The 18,723-nt window shown below is 47.6% G+C and overlaps 1 protein-coding gene across 1 annotated transcript in view; it reads right to left on the bottom strand.

Annotated features, from left to right (window-relative positions):
* Positions 1–2,635: 2,635 nt before the first annotated feature.
* LOC147123788 (homeobox protein EMX1) overlaps positions 2,636–18,723 on the bottom strand; it is a 228,359-nt gene continuing 212,271 nt past the window's right edge. The window contains exon 2 of the mRNA XM_085976027.1: positions 2,636–5,467. Coding sequence (XP_085832153.1) covers positions 5,300–5,467 — 168 coding nt within the window. The 3' untranslated portion in view covers positions 2,636–5,299. The remainder of the gene's footprint in view (positions 5,468–18,723) is intronic.

Genomic DNA, 18,723 nt, shown 5'->3' with positions numbered 1-18,723 from the left:
ACAGAGAGACCTGGGTGTTCTTGTACACCAGTCACTGAAGGCGAGCATGCAGGTGCAACAGGCGGTCAAGAAGGCAAACGGTATGCTGGCCTTCATAGCAAAAGGGTTAGAATACAGGAACAGGGATACCTTGCTGCAGCTGTACAGGGCACTGGTGAGACCACACCTCGAGTACTGTGTACAGTTTTGGTCGCCTCATCTGAGGAAGGATGTTCTTGCCATGGAGGGGGTGCAGCGGCGATTCACCAGGCTGATACCAGGAATGGCGGGAATGACCTATGAGGAGAGACTATGTAGTTTAGGGATGTACACACTGGAGTTTAGAAGATTGAGAGGGGACCTCATAGAAGTGTATAAAATTCTGACAGGTCTAGACAGACTGGATGCAGAAGGAATGTTTCCCTTGGCGGGTGAGAACAGAACTAGAGGACATAATTTAAGGATAAGGGCTAAACCATTTAGGACAGAGATGAGGGGGAATTTCTTCACTCAGAGAGTGGTGAACCTGTGGAACTCATTGCCACAGAGGGCAGTGTACGCCAGCTCATTAAATATATTTAAGAGGGAATTAGATATATTTCTACGGGCAAAAGGGGTTAAGGGTTACGGAGAGAAGGCGGGGACGGGATACTGAATTAAAGGATCAGCCATGATCTCATCGAATGGCGGAGCAGGCACGAAGGGCCGAATGGCCTACTCCTGCTCCTATCTTCTATGTATCTATGTATCTATGTATCTGTTGTAACCAACTCCTGCAGTCCGTGTCTCAATCATACACGGACATAATAACAACCCTCCGAGATCTCTGTAACCACCTCCAGCCCTACAACCCACCGAGATCTCGGTAACCTCCTCCAGCCCTACAACCCACTGAGATCTTTGTAACCTCCTCCAGCACCTACAACCCTCCGAGATCTCTGTACCCTCCTCCAGCCCTACAACCCTCCGAGATCTCTGTAACCTCCTCCAGGCCTACAACCCTCCGAGATCTCTGTAACCTCCTCCAGCCCTACAACCCTCCGAGATCTCTGTAACCTCCTCCAGGCCTACAACCCTCCGAGATCTCTGTAACTTCCTCTAGCCCTACAACCCTCTGAGATCTCTGTAACCTCCTCCAGCCCTACAGCCCTCCGAAATCTCTGTAACCTCCTCCAGCTCTCTGAGATCTCTGTAACCTCCTCCACCCCTACCACCATCCAAGATCTCTGTAACCTCCACCACTCCTACAACCCTCCGAGATCTCTGTAACCTCCTCCAGCTCTACAGCCCTCCGAGATCTCTGTAACCTTCTCCAGCTCTACAGCCCTCCGAGATCTCTGTAACCTTCTCCAGCCCTACAACCCTCCGAGATCTCTGTAACCTTCTCCAGCTCTACAGCCCTCCGAGATCTCTGTAACCTCCTCCAGCCCTACAACCCTCCGAGATCTCTGAAACCTCCTCCAGCCCTACAACTCTCCGAGATCTCTGTAACCTCCTCCAGCCCTATAACCATCCGAGATCTCTGCGCTCCCCCCACTCTGGCCTCTTGAGCATCCCCCCTCTTCCATTGCCCTACCATTGGAGGCCGTGCCTTGAGCTGCCTGGGCCCTAAGCTTTGGAATTTCCTCCCCAAACCTCTCCGCCTCTCTCTCTCCTCCTTTAAGACGCTCCTTAAAACCTACCTCTTTGACCAAGCTTTTGGTCACCTGCCCTAATATCTCCTTATGTGGCTCGCTGTCACATTTTGTCTGATAATCGCTCCTGTGAAGCAACTTGGGACGTTTTACTATATTAAAGGCGCTCTATAAATGCAAGCTGTTATTTCTGTTGCGCTGGAGGACAACTACTGCCTGTAGAGCCCACGCAAGGAGTCATAGAAACATAGAAGATAGGAGCAGGAGTGGGCCATTCGGCCCCTCGAGCCTGTTCCGCCATTCAATGAGATTATGGCTGATCATCCAAATTCAGTACCCTGTTCCTGCTTTCTCCCCATACCCCTTGATCCCTTTAGCCTTAAGAAATATATCCAACTCCTTCTTGAATATACTTAATGAACTGGCCTCCACTGCCTTCTGTAGCAGAGAATTCCACAGGTTCACCACTCTCTGGGTGAAGAAATTCCTCCTCATCTCTGTCCTAAATGGCTTACCCTTATCCTTAGACTGTGACCCCTGGTTCTGGACTCCCCGATCATCGGGAACATCCTTCCTGCATCTAGTCTGTTCAATCCTGTCAGAATTTTATAAGTTTCGATGAGATCCCCTCTCATTCTTCTAAACTCCAGCGAGTATAAGCCCAATCGACCCAATCTCTCCTCATACGTCATTCCTGCCATCCCAGGTATCAGCCTGGTGAATCTTCGCTGAACTCCTTCCATGGCAAGAACATCCTTCCTCAGATAAGGCGACCAAAATTGCACACAATACTCAAGATGTGGTCCCACCAAGGCCCTGTACAACTGCAGCAAGACATCCTTGTTCCTGTACTCAAACCCTCTCGCTACGAAGGCCAACATACCATTTGCCTTCTTAACCGCCTGCTGCACCTGCATGCTTACCTTCAGTGACTGGTGCACAAGTCAGCATCCTGGAGGAGAGAACTGACAGAAAGAAACATCTTAAGGCAACAGCAAATCACTCAACAACAGTTTAGGAAATATCGCAAGCCTTTATTCATGTACTGAGGTGGCAAAGAATGCAGGGGGGAGCAAAATAATTATATTTAACTTTCTGAAGCACACATCAATTCTTAATCATCAAACTACATCACAGATATTTACAGTCCGCTCGTGGAGAGGTGGGAGAGATTCTGAGTTCAGAGCGAAAGGCCTACTTCTTGACCAGCCTCACCAGAGGTGTGTTGGGTTTTCACCTTTTCCTAAGGAGTTGATCCTGTGACGGGAGAACTCCCCACAGGGGCCGGAATAAAGAGAAACGGGATGGAGTAAATCTCCTCCGAGTCTCTGCCCTCCCAAAATCACAAAGCCCAGAATCAACCAAATTCACTTCTTGAGGAAGCCCCGCGGATCTCAGCCTCAGTGGACTGGGGAGAGGGGGCAATCAGCCAGGGATCCCCACTCCCGATCACTGACCCAGTGGGCCCTCGTTGAAAAGTGTACTTGCGAGTTTTAGTGTCTGTGTCTGTGTGACTGTGTTTGTGAGTGTCTGTGTCTGTGTGTGTCAGAGTCTGTATGTGTGTGAGTGTGTGAGTGTGTGTGTCAGAGTCTGTATGTGTGTGAGTGTGTGAGTGTGTGTGTCAGAGTCTGTATGTGTGTGAGTGTGTGAGTGTGTGTGTCAGAGTCTGTATGTGTGTGTGTGTGAGTGTGTGTGTCAGAGTCTGTATGTGTGTTTGTGTCAGTGTGTCAGTGTGAGTGTGAGTGTGTGAGAGTGTGTGTGAGTGTGAGTGTCTGTGTGTCAGAGTCTGTATGTGTGATTGTGTGTGTCAGTGTGTGTGTGTGCGAGTGTGAGTGTGAGTGTATGTGTGTGTGTGTGTGAATGTGTGAGTGTCTGTGTGTCAGAGTCTGTATGTGTGAGTGTGTGTGTGTGAGAGTGTGTGTGTGTGTGTGTGAGAGTGTGTGTGTGTGTGTGTGTGTGTGTGAGTGTGTGTGTCAATGTGTGTCAGTGTGAGTGTGTGTGAGTGCGTGTGTGTCAGTATGTGTGTGCATGTGTGTCAGTGTGTGTGTGTGTCATTGTATGAGTGTGTCTCTGTGTGTGTCAGTGTGTGAATGTGTGTTTGTGTGTGTGTGTCTCTGTGTGAGACTGTGTGAGTGTGTGTCTGTATGTGTCAGTGTAAGTGTGTGTGTGTGAGTGTCAGTATGTGAGTGTGTGTGTGTGTCTGTGTGTGTGTCAGTGTGTGTATGTGTGTGTGTGTCAGTGTGTGTGTCTGTGTGTATCTCTGTGTGTGCCAGTGTGTGTGTCAGTGTGTGTGTCAGTGTGTGTCTGTGTGTCTCTGTGTGTCAGTGTGTGTATGCGTGTGTGTGTCTGTGTGTGTCTCTGTGTGTCTCTGTGTGTCAGTGTGTGTCAGTGTGTGTGTCAGTGTGTGTCTGTGTGTCTCTGTGTGTCAGTGTGTGTATGTGTGTGTGTGTCAGTGTGTGTGTCTCTGTGTGTGTCAGTGTGTGTGTCAGTGTGTGTATGCGTGTGTGTGTCAGTTTGTGTGTCTGTGTGTGTCTCTGTGTGTGTCAGTGTGTGTGTCTGTGTGTGTCCCTGTGTGTGTCTCTGTGTGTGTCAGTGTGTGTGTCAGTGTGTGTGTCAGTGTGTGTCTGTGTGTGTCAGTGTGTGTGTCAGTGTATGTCTCTGTGTGTGTCAGTGTGTGTATGCGTGTGTGTGTCAGTGTGTGTGTCTGTGTGTGTCAGTGTGTGTGTGTGTGTGTCAGTATGTGTGTCAGTGTGTGTGTGTCTCTGTGTGTGTCAGTGTGTGTGTCTGTGTGTGAGTGTGTGTCTGTGTGTGTCTCTGTGTGTCAGTGTGTGTATGCATGTGTGCGTGTGTGTGTCAATGTGTGTGTGAGTGAGTGTCAGTGAGTGAGCTGAGGACAGATCAGGCTGTCTGTCACTGTCAAACCTCACACAGGTAGAATGGCCACGTGGATGAGTTGCTGGAAGGGGTTCGGTACCCGTGGAACCCAGTGAGAATCAGCACCTTCAGGAGGGGGAGCGGGGACATTGTAAGGAGCTGTGATCAGTTGAGAAAGCCGCTGACGGCTTCTACTCTTCTTGTGTATTGACCTTTGACACCCGTGACATCACTTACTCGTGACACTGTCATGATGCACTGATGATTTATACAATAAATTTTCTTTGGAGTGCAGCAGAAAACAACCAGCTCGCTCCCTGAAAACGGCAACGACCTCCCAGCACGTCCCCTTGTCGACCCGTTCATCTGGACACCCACAAAACACATATTCACCGCCTGAGGGGACAAACAATTTCAATCTTCGCAGCCTTCGTCCCCTCATGACAAGTTGAAGAGTTACCATTGCAAAAAAGGGACATCAAATAAATAAAAAAAGTTTATTCTTTCAGATAATTTTTAATATAATATATATATATATTTACAGCGGATGGTTAAATGTCACTGGAGAAGTGTCACTGTCTGCCAACTACATCCTGAAGTGCATATTCTTTTCAGATTCAGTCTCCACAAAGTCTTGTTCAAGGTTTCCCATGATTGTCGATGTGTTGTTGTCATTTTTATTCTCCAAAACTTGTTTAGAAGATTTCCCCATCCTCCTCGCACTGGTTGGAAATGTTCGTGCTTTCGTGTAAGTCCCTTTAGATGTCCCTCCCTCCTTCCTCCCCTTCCTTCCCCCCCTCTGTTCTCCCTCGCTAGTCTTCCGAGGTGACGTCTATGTCCTCGGGGCTGGATTGTTTGGTCGCCAACCTCCACCGGTTCACGTGATGGGAGCCTTTCTTTTTCTGCTGGGAGTCGGGCCCCTCCTCCTCCAACTTCTGCCGCTTGTATTTCGTCCTCCGGTTTTGGAACCACACCTTCACCTGTAATAAAGAAGAAGATGGGCTCAGAATTGAGATAGCAGGGTCAGGTTTCATTTTTTTAAAATGCCACAAGGAGATGCAGCACACTGCACCATCGCTGGCTACGGTACTGTAATTATTATGTTACTGAATTCAATGGCTTGGACCAACAAAATAAGAGAGTGTGAGTTCCAATCTCACCGTAGCCATTTAAGAAATTGAATTCAGTTTTTTAATAAAATCTGGAAATAAAAAGCTGGTGTCAGTAAAAGTGACCATGAAGCTGTCGAATTGTCAAAAAACCCAACTGGTTCACTCATGTCCTTTAGGGAAGGAAACCTGCTGTCCTTACCCAGTCTGGGCCTATACGTGACTCCAGACCCACAGTTAAATCTTAATTCCCCACCCCAATAAATGTGGCCCTGGCAGCATGACCCATATTCGGAGAAGTAAAGAAAACATGACCGCCCCTCCCTATCTCTGTAATCTCCTCCAGCCCTACAACTCTCTCAGATCGCTGCACTCTTCCAATTCTGGCCCTCTGATTTTCAATGACCCGCCATCGGTGGCCGTGCCTTCAGCTCCCTGGGCCCTAAGCTCCGGAATTCCCCCCCTAAACCTCTCCTCCTCTCTGTCTCTCTTTCCTCCTTTAAGACCCTCCTTAAAAACTTACCTCTTTGACCAAGCATTTGGTCATAGAGTCATCGGGGGAAAAATTCAGTATCGCCCCGTTTGGGGCGCCATTATCAGCCGTGCGCAAAGTTTAGCGCCTGGCGCTAATTATCACCTCCGACGGCAAACTTGGCTTTTATCGCCCTTGGGGGTGATTGGAGCGCTAAATCAGGCGCTTCACACCTGTCTTAAGGCGCAAAGGCCGAGGAGCGAGGCGCTACCTCAGAGCGCTGGCGAAGCAAGGAAGGGCAAATCAAAATAAACCCGCAAAGTGCTGCTCAGTACTCAAAACTCCTTCACACAGCGTTGAATCTCTCCAGAAGTCTCTCTCTCTCTCTCAGAATGCGTGGTGCAAAAATGTCACCGACAAAAAAAGGCAGGAAGCGGTCGCCTTTAAATAGCGCTCCCCCAGTCCCTTTCTGACAGCATAACGCTCCCCTCAACCTGTCGTTGCTAACGGCAGGCGGTAAGGCAGGGGACGCCACTCAATATCCGGTCCGGGGCGCTAACGGGGCGTTGCGCACTCAACTGATGTCACAATCTGCCAGCGCAGGAGATCGTGGCGGTAGTGTTTAGTGCCGCCGCAAAATGTCTAGTTAATTTCATGAGTGGCGCAAACATCGCCGCGCCCGGGCGCTAGTTGATTTGCACCACATTAGCGCCCTCTTAAGGCGCTAACGGGAGGCGCAAACAACTGAATTTTTCCCCCATAGAGTCATAACAGCACAGCAGGAGGCCATTCGGCTCATCAAGTTCGTTTATGGGATGTAGGTATCACTGGTAAGGCCAGCATTTATTGCCCATCCCTAACTGCCCTTGAGAAGGTGGTGGTGAGCCGCCTTCTTGAACCGCTGCAGTCCGTGTGGTGAAGGTGCTCCCACAGTGCTGTTAGGGAGGGAGTTCCAGGATTTTGACCCAGCGACGATGAAGGATCGGCCGATATATTTCTAAGTCAGGATGGTGTTTGACTTGGAGGAGAACTTTGAGGTGGTGGTGTTCCCCTGTGCCTGCCCTAATATCTCCTTATGTGGCGCAGTGTCAAAATGTGTTGATAATGCTCCTGTGAAGCGACTTGGGATGTTTTACTACGTTAAAGGCGCTCTATAATTGGAAGTTGTTAATGTTGTAATGTAGGAAACGCGGAGCCAAAGTGCTCACAGCGAGGGCAGAAAAGCAGCAATGAGGTAAATGACCATAGGAACAGGAGTAGGTCACTTATCCCCTCGAGCCTGTTCCGCCATTCAATAATATCATGGCTGACCTGCGACCTAACTCCATATACCTTTGCTCCATATCCCTTGACACCTTCACCTGACAAATATCTATTTATCACAGTCTTGAAAATTCCAATTGACATCCCAGCATCCACAGTCATCCTTTTGGGGGGAGAGAGTTCCAGATTTCCAATACCCTTTGTGTGAAGAAGTGCTTCCTGACATCACCCCTGAACTAATTTTAAGGTTCTGCCCCCTTGTTCTGGATTCCTCCCACCAGAGGAAACAGTTTCTCTCCATCTACCCTTTCCAATCCCTTTACCACTTTAAACATCTCGTTCAGAACACCCCTCAACCTTCTAAACTCAGGGGAATACAAGCCCAGTCTGTGCAACCTGTCCTTATAATTTAACCCTTTTAGCCCCGGTATCATTCTGGTGAATCTGTGCTGCTCCCCCTCCGAGGCCAATCGATCCTTCCCGAGGGGCGGGGCCCAGAACGGAACGCAGTGTCCAGATGGGGTCTGACCAGAGCTCGGTACAGCTGGAACAGGACTTAGAAACATAGAAGATAGGAGCAGGAGGAGGCCATTTGGCCCCTCGAGCCTGCTCCACCATTCAATGAGATCATGGCTGATCATCCAAATTCAGTACCCTGTCCCTGCCTTCTCCCCATACCCCTTGATCCCTTTAGCCTTAAAAAATATATCCAACTCCTTCTTGAATATATTTAATGAATTGGCCTCCACTGCCTTCTGTGGTAGAGAATTCCACAGGTTCACCACTCTCTGGGTGAAGAAATTCCTCCTCATCTCAGTCTTAAATGGCCTACCCCTTATCCTTAGACTGTGACCCCTGGTTCTGGACTCCCCGGCCATCGGGAACATCCTTACTGCATCTAGACTGTCTAGTCCTGTTAGAATTTTATAAGTTTCAATGAGATCCCCTCTCATTCTTCTAAACTCCAGCGAGTATAAGCCCAATCGATCCAATCTCTCCTCATACTTCATTCCTGCCATCCCAGGTATCAGCCTGGTGAATCTTCGCTGCACTCCCTCCATGGCAAGAACATCCTTCCTCAGATAAGGCGACCAAAACTTCCAACCCTTTGTATTCCAGACCCCGGGAGATAAAGGCCAACATTCCATGAGCTTTTCTGATTATTTTTTGTACTTGTGCACTAGCTTTTAGTGATTTGTGTACCTGGATACACAGATTCCTTCACTCCTCCACAGTTCCGACGCTTTTGCCACTAATAAAATATTACGATTTGTCTTTCTTGGGTCCAAAGTGGATGGCCTCCCAGCTCCCCCATATTGAACTCCATCTGCCATGATTTGCCCTCACACTGAATCTGTTTTTGCCCCTTTGTAACTTCCTGTTCCCATCTACACAGCTTACTGTGTCTTCGAACTTAGTGTCATCTGCAACCTTGGATATACAACTCTCTACTCCTTCATCCACGTCCTTGATATCTATGGTGAAAAGCTGAGGCCCCAGTACAGATCACTGAAGGAACACCACTTGTCACATCCCAATCAGTGGATGTTCCCTTTATCCCTACACTCTGTCTCCTACCTCCCAATCAATTAACTACCAATGTCACAAGGTTTCCCCCAATTCCATGCACTCTCAATTTTGCCAATAATCTCTTAAGTGGAACCTTAGCAAATGCATTCTAGAAGTTCATAGGCCTATTAGGGACAAAGAAGGTGATGTATACTTAGAGGCGCAGGGCAAGGCTAGAATACTCAATGAGTACTTTGTATCGTTGTTTACTAAGGAGGTGGATGCTGACAAAATATCGGTACAAGTGGAAAAGGTAAAATCAATGGAAGGGGTGAAAATTGATAGACAAGATGTACTAGAAAGGCTGGGTATGCTTAGAGTGGACAAGTCACCTGGTCCAGATGGTTTGCATCCCAGGTTGCTAAGGGAATTGGGGGAGGAGATAGTGGACGGGCTTGCCATAATTTTCCAATCTTCCCTAGATGCGGGGGGAGGCACCTGAGGATTGGAAAGTGGCAAATGTGACACCATTGTTCAAGAAAGGGTGTAAGGACAATCCTAGTAACTACAGGCCGGTCAGTTTAACATCAATGGTGGGTAAAGTTTTAGAAACAATAATCAAGGAAAAAATTAACAGACACTTAGGGAGGTTTAAGCAAATTAAGGAACACCAACAGGGATTTGTAAAAGGCAGATCGTGTTTGACTAATCTAATTGAATTTTTTGATGAAGTAACAGGGATGATTGATGAAGGAATGCAATGGATGTTGTCTACATGGATTTTCAGAAGGCGTTTGACAAAGTATCACATAGAAGGCTGGTTAACAAAATTGAGGCTAATGGAATAGCTGGGTCAGTGGCAGCTTGGATAAGAAATTGGCTTAAAGACAGAAAACAGTGAGTTGTGGTAAATGGCTGTTTTTCAGACTGGAGGATGGTAGACAGTGGTGTTCCCCAAGGGTCAGTGCTGGGGCCACTGCTTTTTTTGATATATATAAATGACCTGGATATTGGAATACAGAGTAGAATTTCTAAATTTGCCAATGACACCAAACTTAGGGGTGTGGCAAACAGTGAGGATGATACCAATCGACTGCAACAGGACATAGAAAGGCTAGCAGAATGGGCAGACAAGTGGCAGATGGAAGTTAATACAGAGAAGTGTGAGGTGATGCATTCTGGCAGAAGGAACAGGGAGAGGCAATATACACTTAATGGCACAGTTTTAAAGAGTGTGCAGGACAGAGGGACCTGGGAGTTAATGTGCATAGGTCCCTGAAGGTGGCAGGACATATTGAGAGAGTGGTTAACAAAGCATATGGGATCTTGGGCTTCATAGATAGAGGTATTGAGTACAAAAGTAGAAAAGTTATGCTGAACCTTTATAAAGCGCTGGTTAGGCCACAACTGGAGTATTGTGTCCAGTTCTGGTCACCACACTTTAGAAAGATGTGAAGGCCCTTGAGAGGGTGCAGAGAAGATTTACCAGAATGGTTCCGGGAATGGGGGAACTTAGCTACAAGGACAGGTTGGAGAAGCTGGATTTGTTTTCATTAGAGCAAAGGAGGTTGAGGGGTGATTTGATAGAGGTGTACAAGATTATGACGGGTTTGGATAGGCTAGACGGGAAAAGGCTGTTCCCACTAGTTGATGGTACAAGGATTGGGGACACAGATTTAAGGTTTTGGGCAAGAGATACAGGGGGGATGTGAGGAAAAACTTTTTTACGCAGCGAGTGGTGAGGACCTGGAATTCGCTGCCGACGGAAGTGGTGGAAGCGGAGACACTCAATATTTTCAAGGGGAGACTGGACAGGCACTTGAGGGAAATAAACTTGCAGGGCTACGGGGATAGAGCGGGGGAATGGGACTGACTGGATTGCTCTACAGAGAGCCGGCACGAACTCGATGGGCCAAATGGCTGTTATGACTCTATGACCAGGGTGCGAGAGTATAAAGAGCACCCATGTTGATGGAATAGATGGCAGGTAAAGTAGAGATGACCGAAGCGATCTGTCAATGGTGAGAGAGTTCTTCCAATGAGCTAAGAGTGGATGGAGAGTGGAAAGTGGAAAGCCTGCAGAATCTGTGCTAGAACTGGACTGAGAAACAGTTTGTGGCTGAAGAAGGCAATGATCTGTCAGGTGGGAGCTTTTACTGTATAATTGAAGCTGTCAAGTAATCAGCTGGAGCAATGGCCACTGAACTCCCACCTCAGGTTGACAGCTGTGGTCCCCGAACAGCGTGGTTCCTGTGGCCATGAAGTTAAAGTGAAAAGGTAAGTTAAAAAGCCTGTCAACAAGGCAATAATTAGATTAATTGGGTCACCCGCCATTGCCTGTCGGGTCTGCTCAGCGCTGACAGACCCGACATTGGGAAAGGCGCGTTGCAGCGGGTTGACATCAGGGACCCGACCCGCTGTAAATAAAATCTTTCCCACCTGTCCCACCACCGATCCCACCCGCTGACCCCCCGGAATGATAGAAATTTACAGCACAGAAGGAGGCCATTCGGGCCATCGTGTCCGTGCCGGCCAACAAAGAGCTATCTAGCCTAATCCCACTTTCCAGCTCTTGGTCTGTAGCCCTGCAGGTTACAGCACTTCAAGTGCACATCCAAGTACTTTTTAAATGCGGTGAGGGTTCCTGCCTCCACCACCCTTTCAGACAGTGAGTGCCAGACCCCCACCACCCTCTGGGTGAAAACATTTCTCCTCAATTCCCCTCTAATCCTTCTACCAATTACTTTAAATCTATGCCCCCCTGGTTATTGACCTCTCTCTGCTAAGGGAAATAGGTCCTTCCTCTCCACTCTATTTAGGCCCCTCATAATTTCATACACCCAAACATGCATAAAAGAGTCACAGACAGTGAGCTACATTGATATACAGCACCTTATCCCCGCTCAGTAACAACCCAAAGGGAATCGTAGACTCATAGAATGCTGCAGCACAGAAGGAGGCCATTCGGCCCATTGAGCCTAGACCAGCTCTTTGATAGAGCTATTCAATTAGTCCCTCTGCCCCCGCTCTTTCCCCAATAGCCCTGCAAATTTTTTTCCCTTCAAGTATTTTCTCAATTGTATTTTAAATGTTGCTATTGAATCTGCTTCCATCACCCTTTCAAACAGTGCATTCCAGGTCACAACAACTCACTAAGTAAAAAAATGTTTCCTTATGTCACCTCTGGTTCTTTTGCCAATCACCTTAACTCTGTGTCCTCTGGTTACCGACCCTCCTGCCACTGGAAACAGTTTCTCCTTATTTACACTATCAAATACCCTCATGATACCGCTGAACAAATATTTTGCATCAGTCTTTACAGTAGAGGACACTAAAAATATCCCAACACTGGACAAACAGGGGGCTATAGGGTGGGAGGAGCTAAACACAATTAAAATCACTAAGGAGGTGGTACTCGGTAAGATAATGGGACTAAAGGTGGATAAATCCCCTGGACCTGATGGCTTACATCCTAGGGTCTTGAGAGAAGTGGCGGTGGGGATTGCGGATGCATTGGTGGTAATTTTCCAGAACTCCCTGGATTCAGGAAAGGTCCCAGCAGATTGGAAAACTGCTAATGTAACGCCCTTATTTAAAAAGGGAAGTAGACAAAAGGCTGGAAACTATAGACCAGTTAGCCTAACATCTGTGGTTGGTAAAATGTTGGAGTCCATTATTAAGGAAGCAGTAACGGGACATTTGGATAAGCATAATTTAATCGGACAGAGTCAGCATGGTTTTCTGAAGGGGAAGTCATGTTTGACAAATATGCTCGAATTCTTCGAGGACGTAACAAACAGGGTGGATAAAGGGGAACCAGTGGATGTGGTATATTTGGACTTCCAAAAGGCATTTGACAAGGTGCCACACAAAAGATTACTGCACAAGATAAAAAATCACGGGATTGGGGGTAATATACTGGCATGGGTGGAAGATTGGCTATCTAACAGAAAACAGAGAGTTGGGAGAAATGGTTCATTCTCGGGTTGGCAATCAGTGACTAGTGGTGTTCCGCAGGGGTCAGTGCTGGGACCCCAACTCTTTACAATCTATATTAACGATTTGGAGGAAGGGACCGAGTGCAACATATCCAAGTTTGCCGATGATACAAAGATGGGAGGGAAAGCAGTGAGTGAGGAGGACATAAAAAACCTGCAAAAGGACATAGACAGGCTAAGTGAGTGGGCAGAAATCTGGCAGATGGAATATAATGTTGGAAAGTGTGAGGTTATGCACTTTGGCAGAAAAAATCAAAGAGCAAGTTATTATCTAAATGGAGAGAAGCTGCAAAGTGCTACAGGAGAAAGGGATCTGGGGGTCCTGGTGCATGAAACACAGAAGGTTAGTATGTAGGTACAGCAGGTGATCAGGAAGGCCAATGGAATCTTGGCTTTTATTGCAAGGGGGATGGAGTATAAAAACAGGGAAGTCTTGCTTCAGTTATACAGGGTACTGGTGAGGCCACACCTGGAATACTGCGTACAGTTTTGGTTTCCATATTTAAGAAAATATATACTTGCTCTCGAGGCAGTTCAGAGAAGGTTCACTCGGTTCATTCTGGAGATGAGGGGGTTGACTTATGAGGAAAGGTTGAGTAGGTTGGGCCTCTACTCATTGGAATTCAGAAGAATGAGAGGCGATCTTACCGAAACATATAAGATTGTGAGGGGGCTTGATCGGGTGGATGCGGTGAGGATGTTTCCACTGATGGGTGAGACTAGAACTAGGGGGCATAATCTTAGAATAAGGGGCTGCCCTTTCAAAACTGAGATGAGGAGAAACTTCTTCACTCAGAGGGTAGTAAATCTATGGAATTTGCTACCTCGGAGAGCTGTGGAAGCTGTGACATTAAATAAATTTAAAACGGAGATAGACAGTTTCCTAGCTGATAAGGGAATTAGGGGTTACGGGGAGCGGGCAGGGAAGTGGACGTGAGTCTAGGTTCGGATCAGCCATGATCCTATTGAATGGCGGAGCAGGCCCGAGGGGCCGTATGGCCTACTCCTGCTCCTACTTCTTATGTTCTTATGTTTATGATTTTGAAGACCTCTATTAAATCACCTCTTAACCTTCTCTGCTGTAAGGAAAACAATCCCAGCTTCTCCAGTCCCTCCACCTAACTGAAGCTTCTCATCCCTGGAACCATTCTAGTAAATTTCTTGTGCACCCTCTCCAAGACCTTGACATCCATCCTGAAGTGGCTGACCAGCATTGAACACAGTTTTTTTTATAACTGTTTAGCAATAAATTCCTTGCTTTTGTACTTTATGCCTCTGTTGTGTATGTCCCTTTAAGGGAATAACTGGTCTCAGACTGCAGTACCGGCAGTCACCATCCCTGTATAAAAGGCCCTGGCAGGCTTCTGTAGTTTCAGTTTCCAGATTGTCTCCATTCAGTAAAGACTTGTTAAACCAACTCCTGCATTCCGTGTCTCCATTAACACATGGATTTAATACTGGCGACGAGTAAGAAACGAACTTACCTGCAACTCGGCAGCACCTCAGACGACATTATTGAAGGTCGAAGCCAGAAAAGAAAAAAAAATAATCCAAAGAAACTCGAGAAACGGGCGTCGACCGTGGGCAACCACCCTCCAAATCATTGGATTGAAAACTTGCAAGGGAGACTGTCAAGAGCCAGGCTTGGTTCCCCAGTCTGTGGTTTCCCAGTTAATCGGGCTGGTGGCAGGTAGTGCACTGATCCTTCCTGGGCTGCGGCGGGCTAGTGCTCGATCGGGTGGCTCTGCAACGGGGCCGGGCAGTGAGTCGGGAAGCAAAGAGAGAGAGAGAGGGTGGAGCACACAGGGCGCAGCCGGGCAGCGTTCGGACCTAAGAAGAGGGAGGGAAGTGTCCCAGAGGGTCCGCTCCACGACGGGAACGGTTAAAAATAAAAATACCGTGGAGAGCGGCGTTGACAGAAGTGGCAGCGGCGGGAAAGCGCGGGAGGCGCCATCTGAACTCGGCGGGGAAGAAGGAAAAGCGCGGGAGGCGCCATTTTGATCCATCGGGGACGAAGGAAAAGCGCGGGAGACGCCATCTTAGATTTTCAAGATGCCAAAGACTGGTGATATCACTGCCTTCGATAATGCAATAGAAGACTGGACCACGTATGTGGAAAGAGTCGAGGTATATTGCGAGGCAAACGAAATAGCCGAGGGGAAAAAGGCATCGGTATTGCTAAATTTAATGGGCGCAAGAACGTACAGCCTATTGCGGGACCTGATTACACCAGCCAAACAGAAGGCAAAGAGTTTTAACGAAATTGTTGCTATCTACAGGAACACCTAAATCCTACACCGCTGCTGATAGCAGAAAGATTTAAATTCCACAGGAGAAATCAGCATAAAAATGAGAGCAATGCTGATTACCTTACGGGATTACGCAAGCTATCAAAGCACTGCCAGTTCGGAGCAGGACTGGCAGATACCTTACAGGACAAATTTGTCTGTGGACTCCTGAGTGAAGGACCCCAGAAGAGGTTACTCTCAGAGAAAGAGCTGACGCTAGATAAGGCTTTCAGCGTGGCAGTATCGTACGAAGCAGCAGCAAGGGGAGCTGCGGAAATACAACAAAAGCCACAGGAATACGGCACCCACGAAATGACATGAAGATTTGCAAAATGTTATCGCTGCGGCAGAACAAACCATGACCAGAAGGACTGCTGGTCCAAGGACAAAATATGCAGGCAATGCGGAAAGATGGGACACATTGCACGAGTTTGCAGGTCTGAGAAGAAGACCAACGACAATAAAAAGGCTACTAAGGAACCGTACAGGAAAGTACAAAAGATGACGGACAGTAGTTCCGAAGACCAGATGAGCGATAGTGAATCCGGGAACAAGAGACTAAGCTGTCTCAAACTTCACAACGTAATCACAAAAGAGGATCACCGAACCATTTGGGTCACCCTCACGATAGCAGGGTCTCAAGTCAAAATGGAATCGGATACAGGATCAGCTCTAACCGTCATGAATCGACGAGACTACGAGCGGCTATTCTCACACATACCCTTGAGAGAGACATCCATTGTCTTGAGGACATATATGGGGCAAAAAGTATACCCCAGAGGAAAAATAAGGGTGCCTGTCGAATGCAACGGCAAGAAAATACGGAAATTGTATCTCTACATTCTGCAAGATGGTGGACCACCGTTATTGGGACGTGAATGGATCAGAAAGATAAGTTTAGACTGGCACTCCATTCAGGCACTGATGGTGGCTGGTAAAAAGGATGACGACGTCACTCCTGGACGATTGTCAACAATCTTAGCTGACGCCAAAGAGGTATTTCAACAAGAACTGGGCACTCTTAAAGGCGTAACCGCCTCGATAAAAATAGAGGAGAATGCAATTCCCAAGTTTTTCAAAGCAAGACCGGTGCCATATACAATTCGCCCAGCCGTCGAGGCAGAGCTGGAGAATCTGGAGAATGCAGGCGTGTGATCTAAGGTAGACTGGAGCGAGTGGGCGACACCCATCGTTCCTGTCATGAAAAAAACATTAAACAATAAGTCTGAGGAGCCAAGGAAGGTTCGCATCTGTGGGAACTTCAAGGTGACAGTTAACCCAGTCCTTCACACAGTACAATATCCTCTTCCAAGGATAGTAGATATCTTCGCCTCACTATCCGGAGGGAAGCGTTTTACAAAAATTGACCTAGCGCAAGCATATTTGCAGATGGCGGTTTAAGAATCCTCTAGGAAGTATCTCACGATAAACACTCACAAAGGTGATACCAGTATAATCAACTAGTATTCGGAGTAGCATCAGCTCCGGCGATATGGCAAAGAGCGATGGAACAAGTCCTGCAAGGGATTCCGAGGACTCAGTGTTACTTGGACGACATCCTAGTGATAGGTGAAGATGACAGTGAACACCTTGCCAACCTAGAGCAGGTGCTCACTAGACTACGTGAACATGGGCTACGAGCCAATCGCCCCAAGTGCGAGTTTCTTAAGAAACAGATATCGTATTGTGGCCACGTGATTGATGAAGAGGGGTTGCATAAGTCCCCTGACAAAATTGAAGCAGTAGTTAAGGCTCCAGCGCCTGAAAATGTGTCGCAACTGAGGTCGTTCCTCGGATTGGTGAATTACTACCATAAGTTTTTGCTGAATTTGTCCACAATTCTGCATCCGCTGAACGCCCTACTATGAATGGGAGTAGCATGGAAATGGAGCAATGAAAGTAAGCAGGCCTTTCAGAAGAGTAAGGACCTAATCACTTCAAGAGAAGTATTGGCTCACTACAACCCATCACTACCAATGAGACTGGCATGTGATGCGTCTCCCTACGGCATTGGGGCGGTACTGTCACGTAAATTCCTTGATGGTTCTGAGAGGCCGATAGCTTTTGCGTCATGCTCGTTAACTTCAGCCAAGCGTAACTACGCCCAGATTGACAGAGAGGCCCTCAGCCTGGTGTGGGGGGTGAAGAGGTTCAATCACTACCTGCACGGTCAGAAATTTACTCTACTAACTGATCATCAACCTCTCGTCTCCATTTTCAACCCTCAGAAGGGCGTACCGATAATGATGGCACAACGGCTACAGAGGTGGTCCCTTTTCCTAGGGGCACACCAATATGACATCGAGTACAAAGGAACTAAACAGCATGGGAATGCTGATGGATTGTCGCGCCTACCGTTGCCGACGGTGGAAGAAGAACTGGCAGTGGATCCAGTGGAGTTATTCCACTCGACTATTGTCGAATGTCTCCCTGTGACGAATGCAAACATAGAAAAGGAAACACGAAATGACCCGACACTCTCCTGGGTCTATGATTTAATGGTGAAGGGATGGCCAGCACATGGCGAACCACTGCTGCCAGCATTCTCGCCGAGAAGAGAACAGCTGTCAGTGTGCAGAGGAACCTTGATGTGTGGATCCAGAGTAGTAATTCCACCCAAATTGAAGGATAGAGTGCTCAATGAGCTTCATGAGGGTCATCTGGGAGGGGTAAAAATGAAGGACTTAGCCAGAGCGTTTGTGTGGTGGCCGGGAATCGATAGAGAAATCGAAGAGATGACCAAGAGCTGTACAGGATGCCAGAAGGTCCAAAACGCCCCACCACAAGCCCCTCTACATCCATGGGAGTGGCCCTCATCTCCATGGCAAAGGGTGCACATTGATTTTGCTGGTCCCTTTATGGACTCGATGTTTTTAATTGCGGTGGATGCACATTCAAAGTGGCCAGAGGTAATAAAAATGTCCTCAACCACCACAGAAAAAACTATCACAGTCTTACGAACCATATTCGCCAGGAATGGGCTGCCTGAACAGATTTGCTCTGACAATGGACCACAGTTCATGTCTGAAGAGTTCCGGAGGTTCTTAAAGAACAATGGTGTCAAGCATTACACATCCGCCCCATATCATCCAGCCACTAATGGATTGGCCGAGAGGTTTGTTCAAACATTCAAGAAGGCTATCAAGGCAATGTGTAATGAAGGTATACCCCTACAACACAAGGTGGATAACTTCTTGTTTGCCTACCGGAATGCGACACATGCGGTTACCAACCAAACTCCAGCCATGATGTTCTTCAATCGAAGACTACGATGCCGCTTGGATTTGGTTAAGCCAAACATCAGAAGAGATGTGGAGAACAGGCAGTTTCAGAATATGAATGAAAGACCGACCAGGAGTTTTAAGATAGGTCAACCAGTTTTGGCCCGGGACTACCGCACAGAGAAATGGCAGCCAGGAACGATCTGTACGCGGCAAGGACCTCTAATGTATACCGTGGACGTTGGAGAAAGCATTGTAAGACGCCATGCTGACCAGATTCTAGAGTCACTGGAAAACCTCCACTCCACACCACGATCTGATACACCTGGCGATGAAACCGAAGTACCAATTGCATCTACCGCAGAATCGGTGATAT

This window comes from Somniosus microcephalus, chromosome 2, assembly GCF_052327205.1.
Source record: "Somniosus microcephalus isolate GS21.2 chromosome 2, FLI_Smic_1.0, whole genome shotgun sequence".
Taxonomy (NCBI): Eukaryota; Metazoa; Chordata; class Chondrichthyes; order Squaliformes; family Somniosidae; genus Somniosus; species Somniosus microcephalus.
Note: the sequence above shows the minus strand (reverse complement) of the source record. Positions and strands in the feature narration are given on the sequence as shown.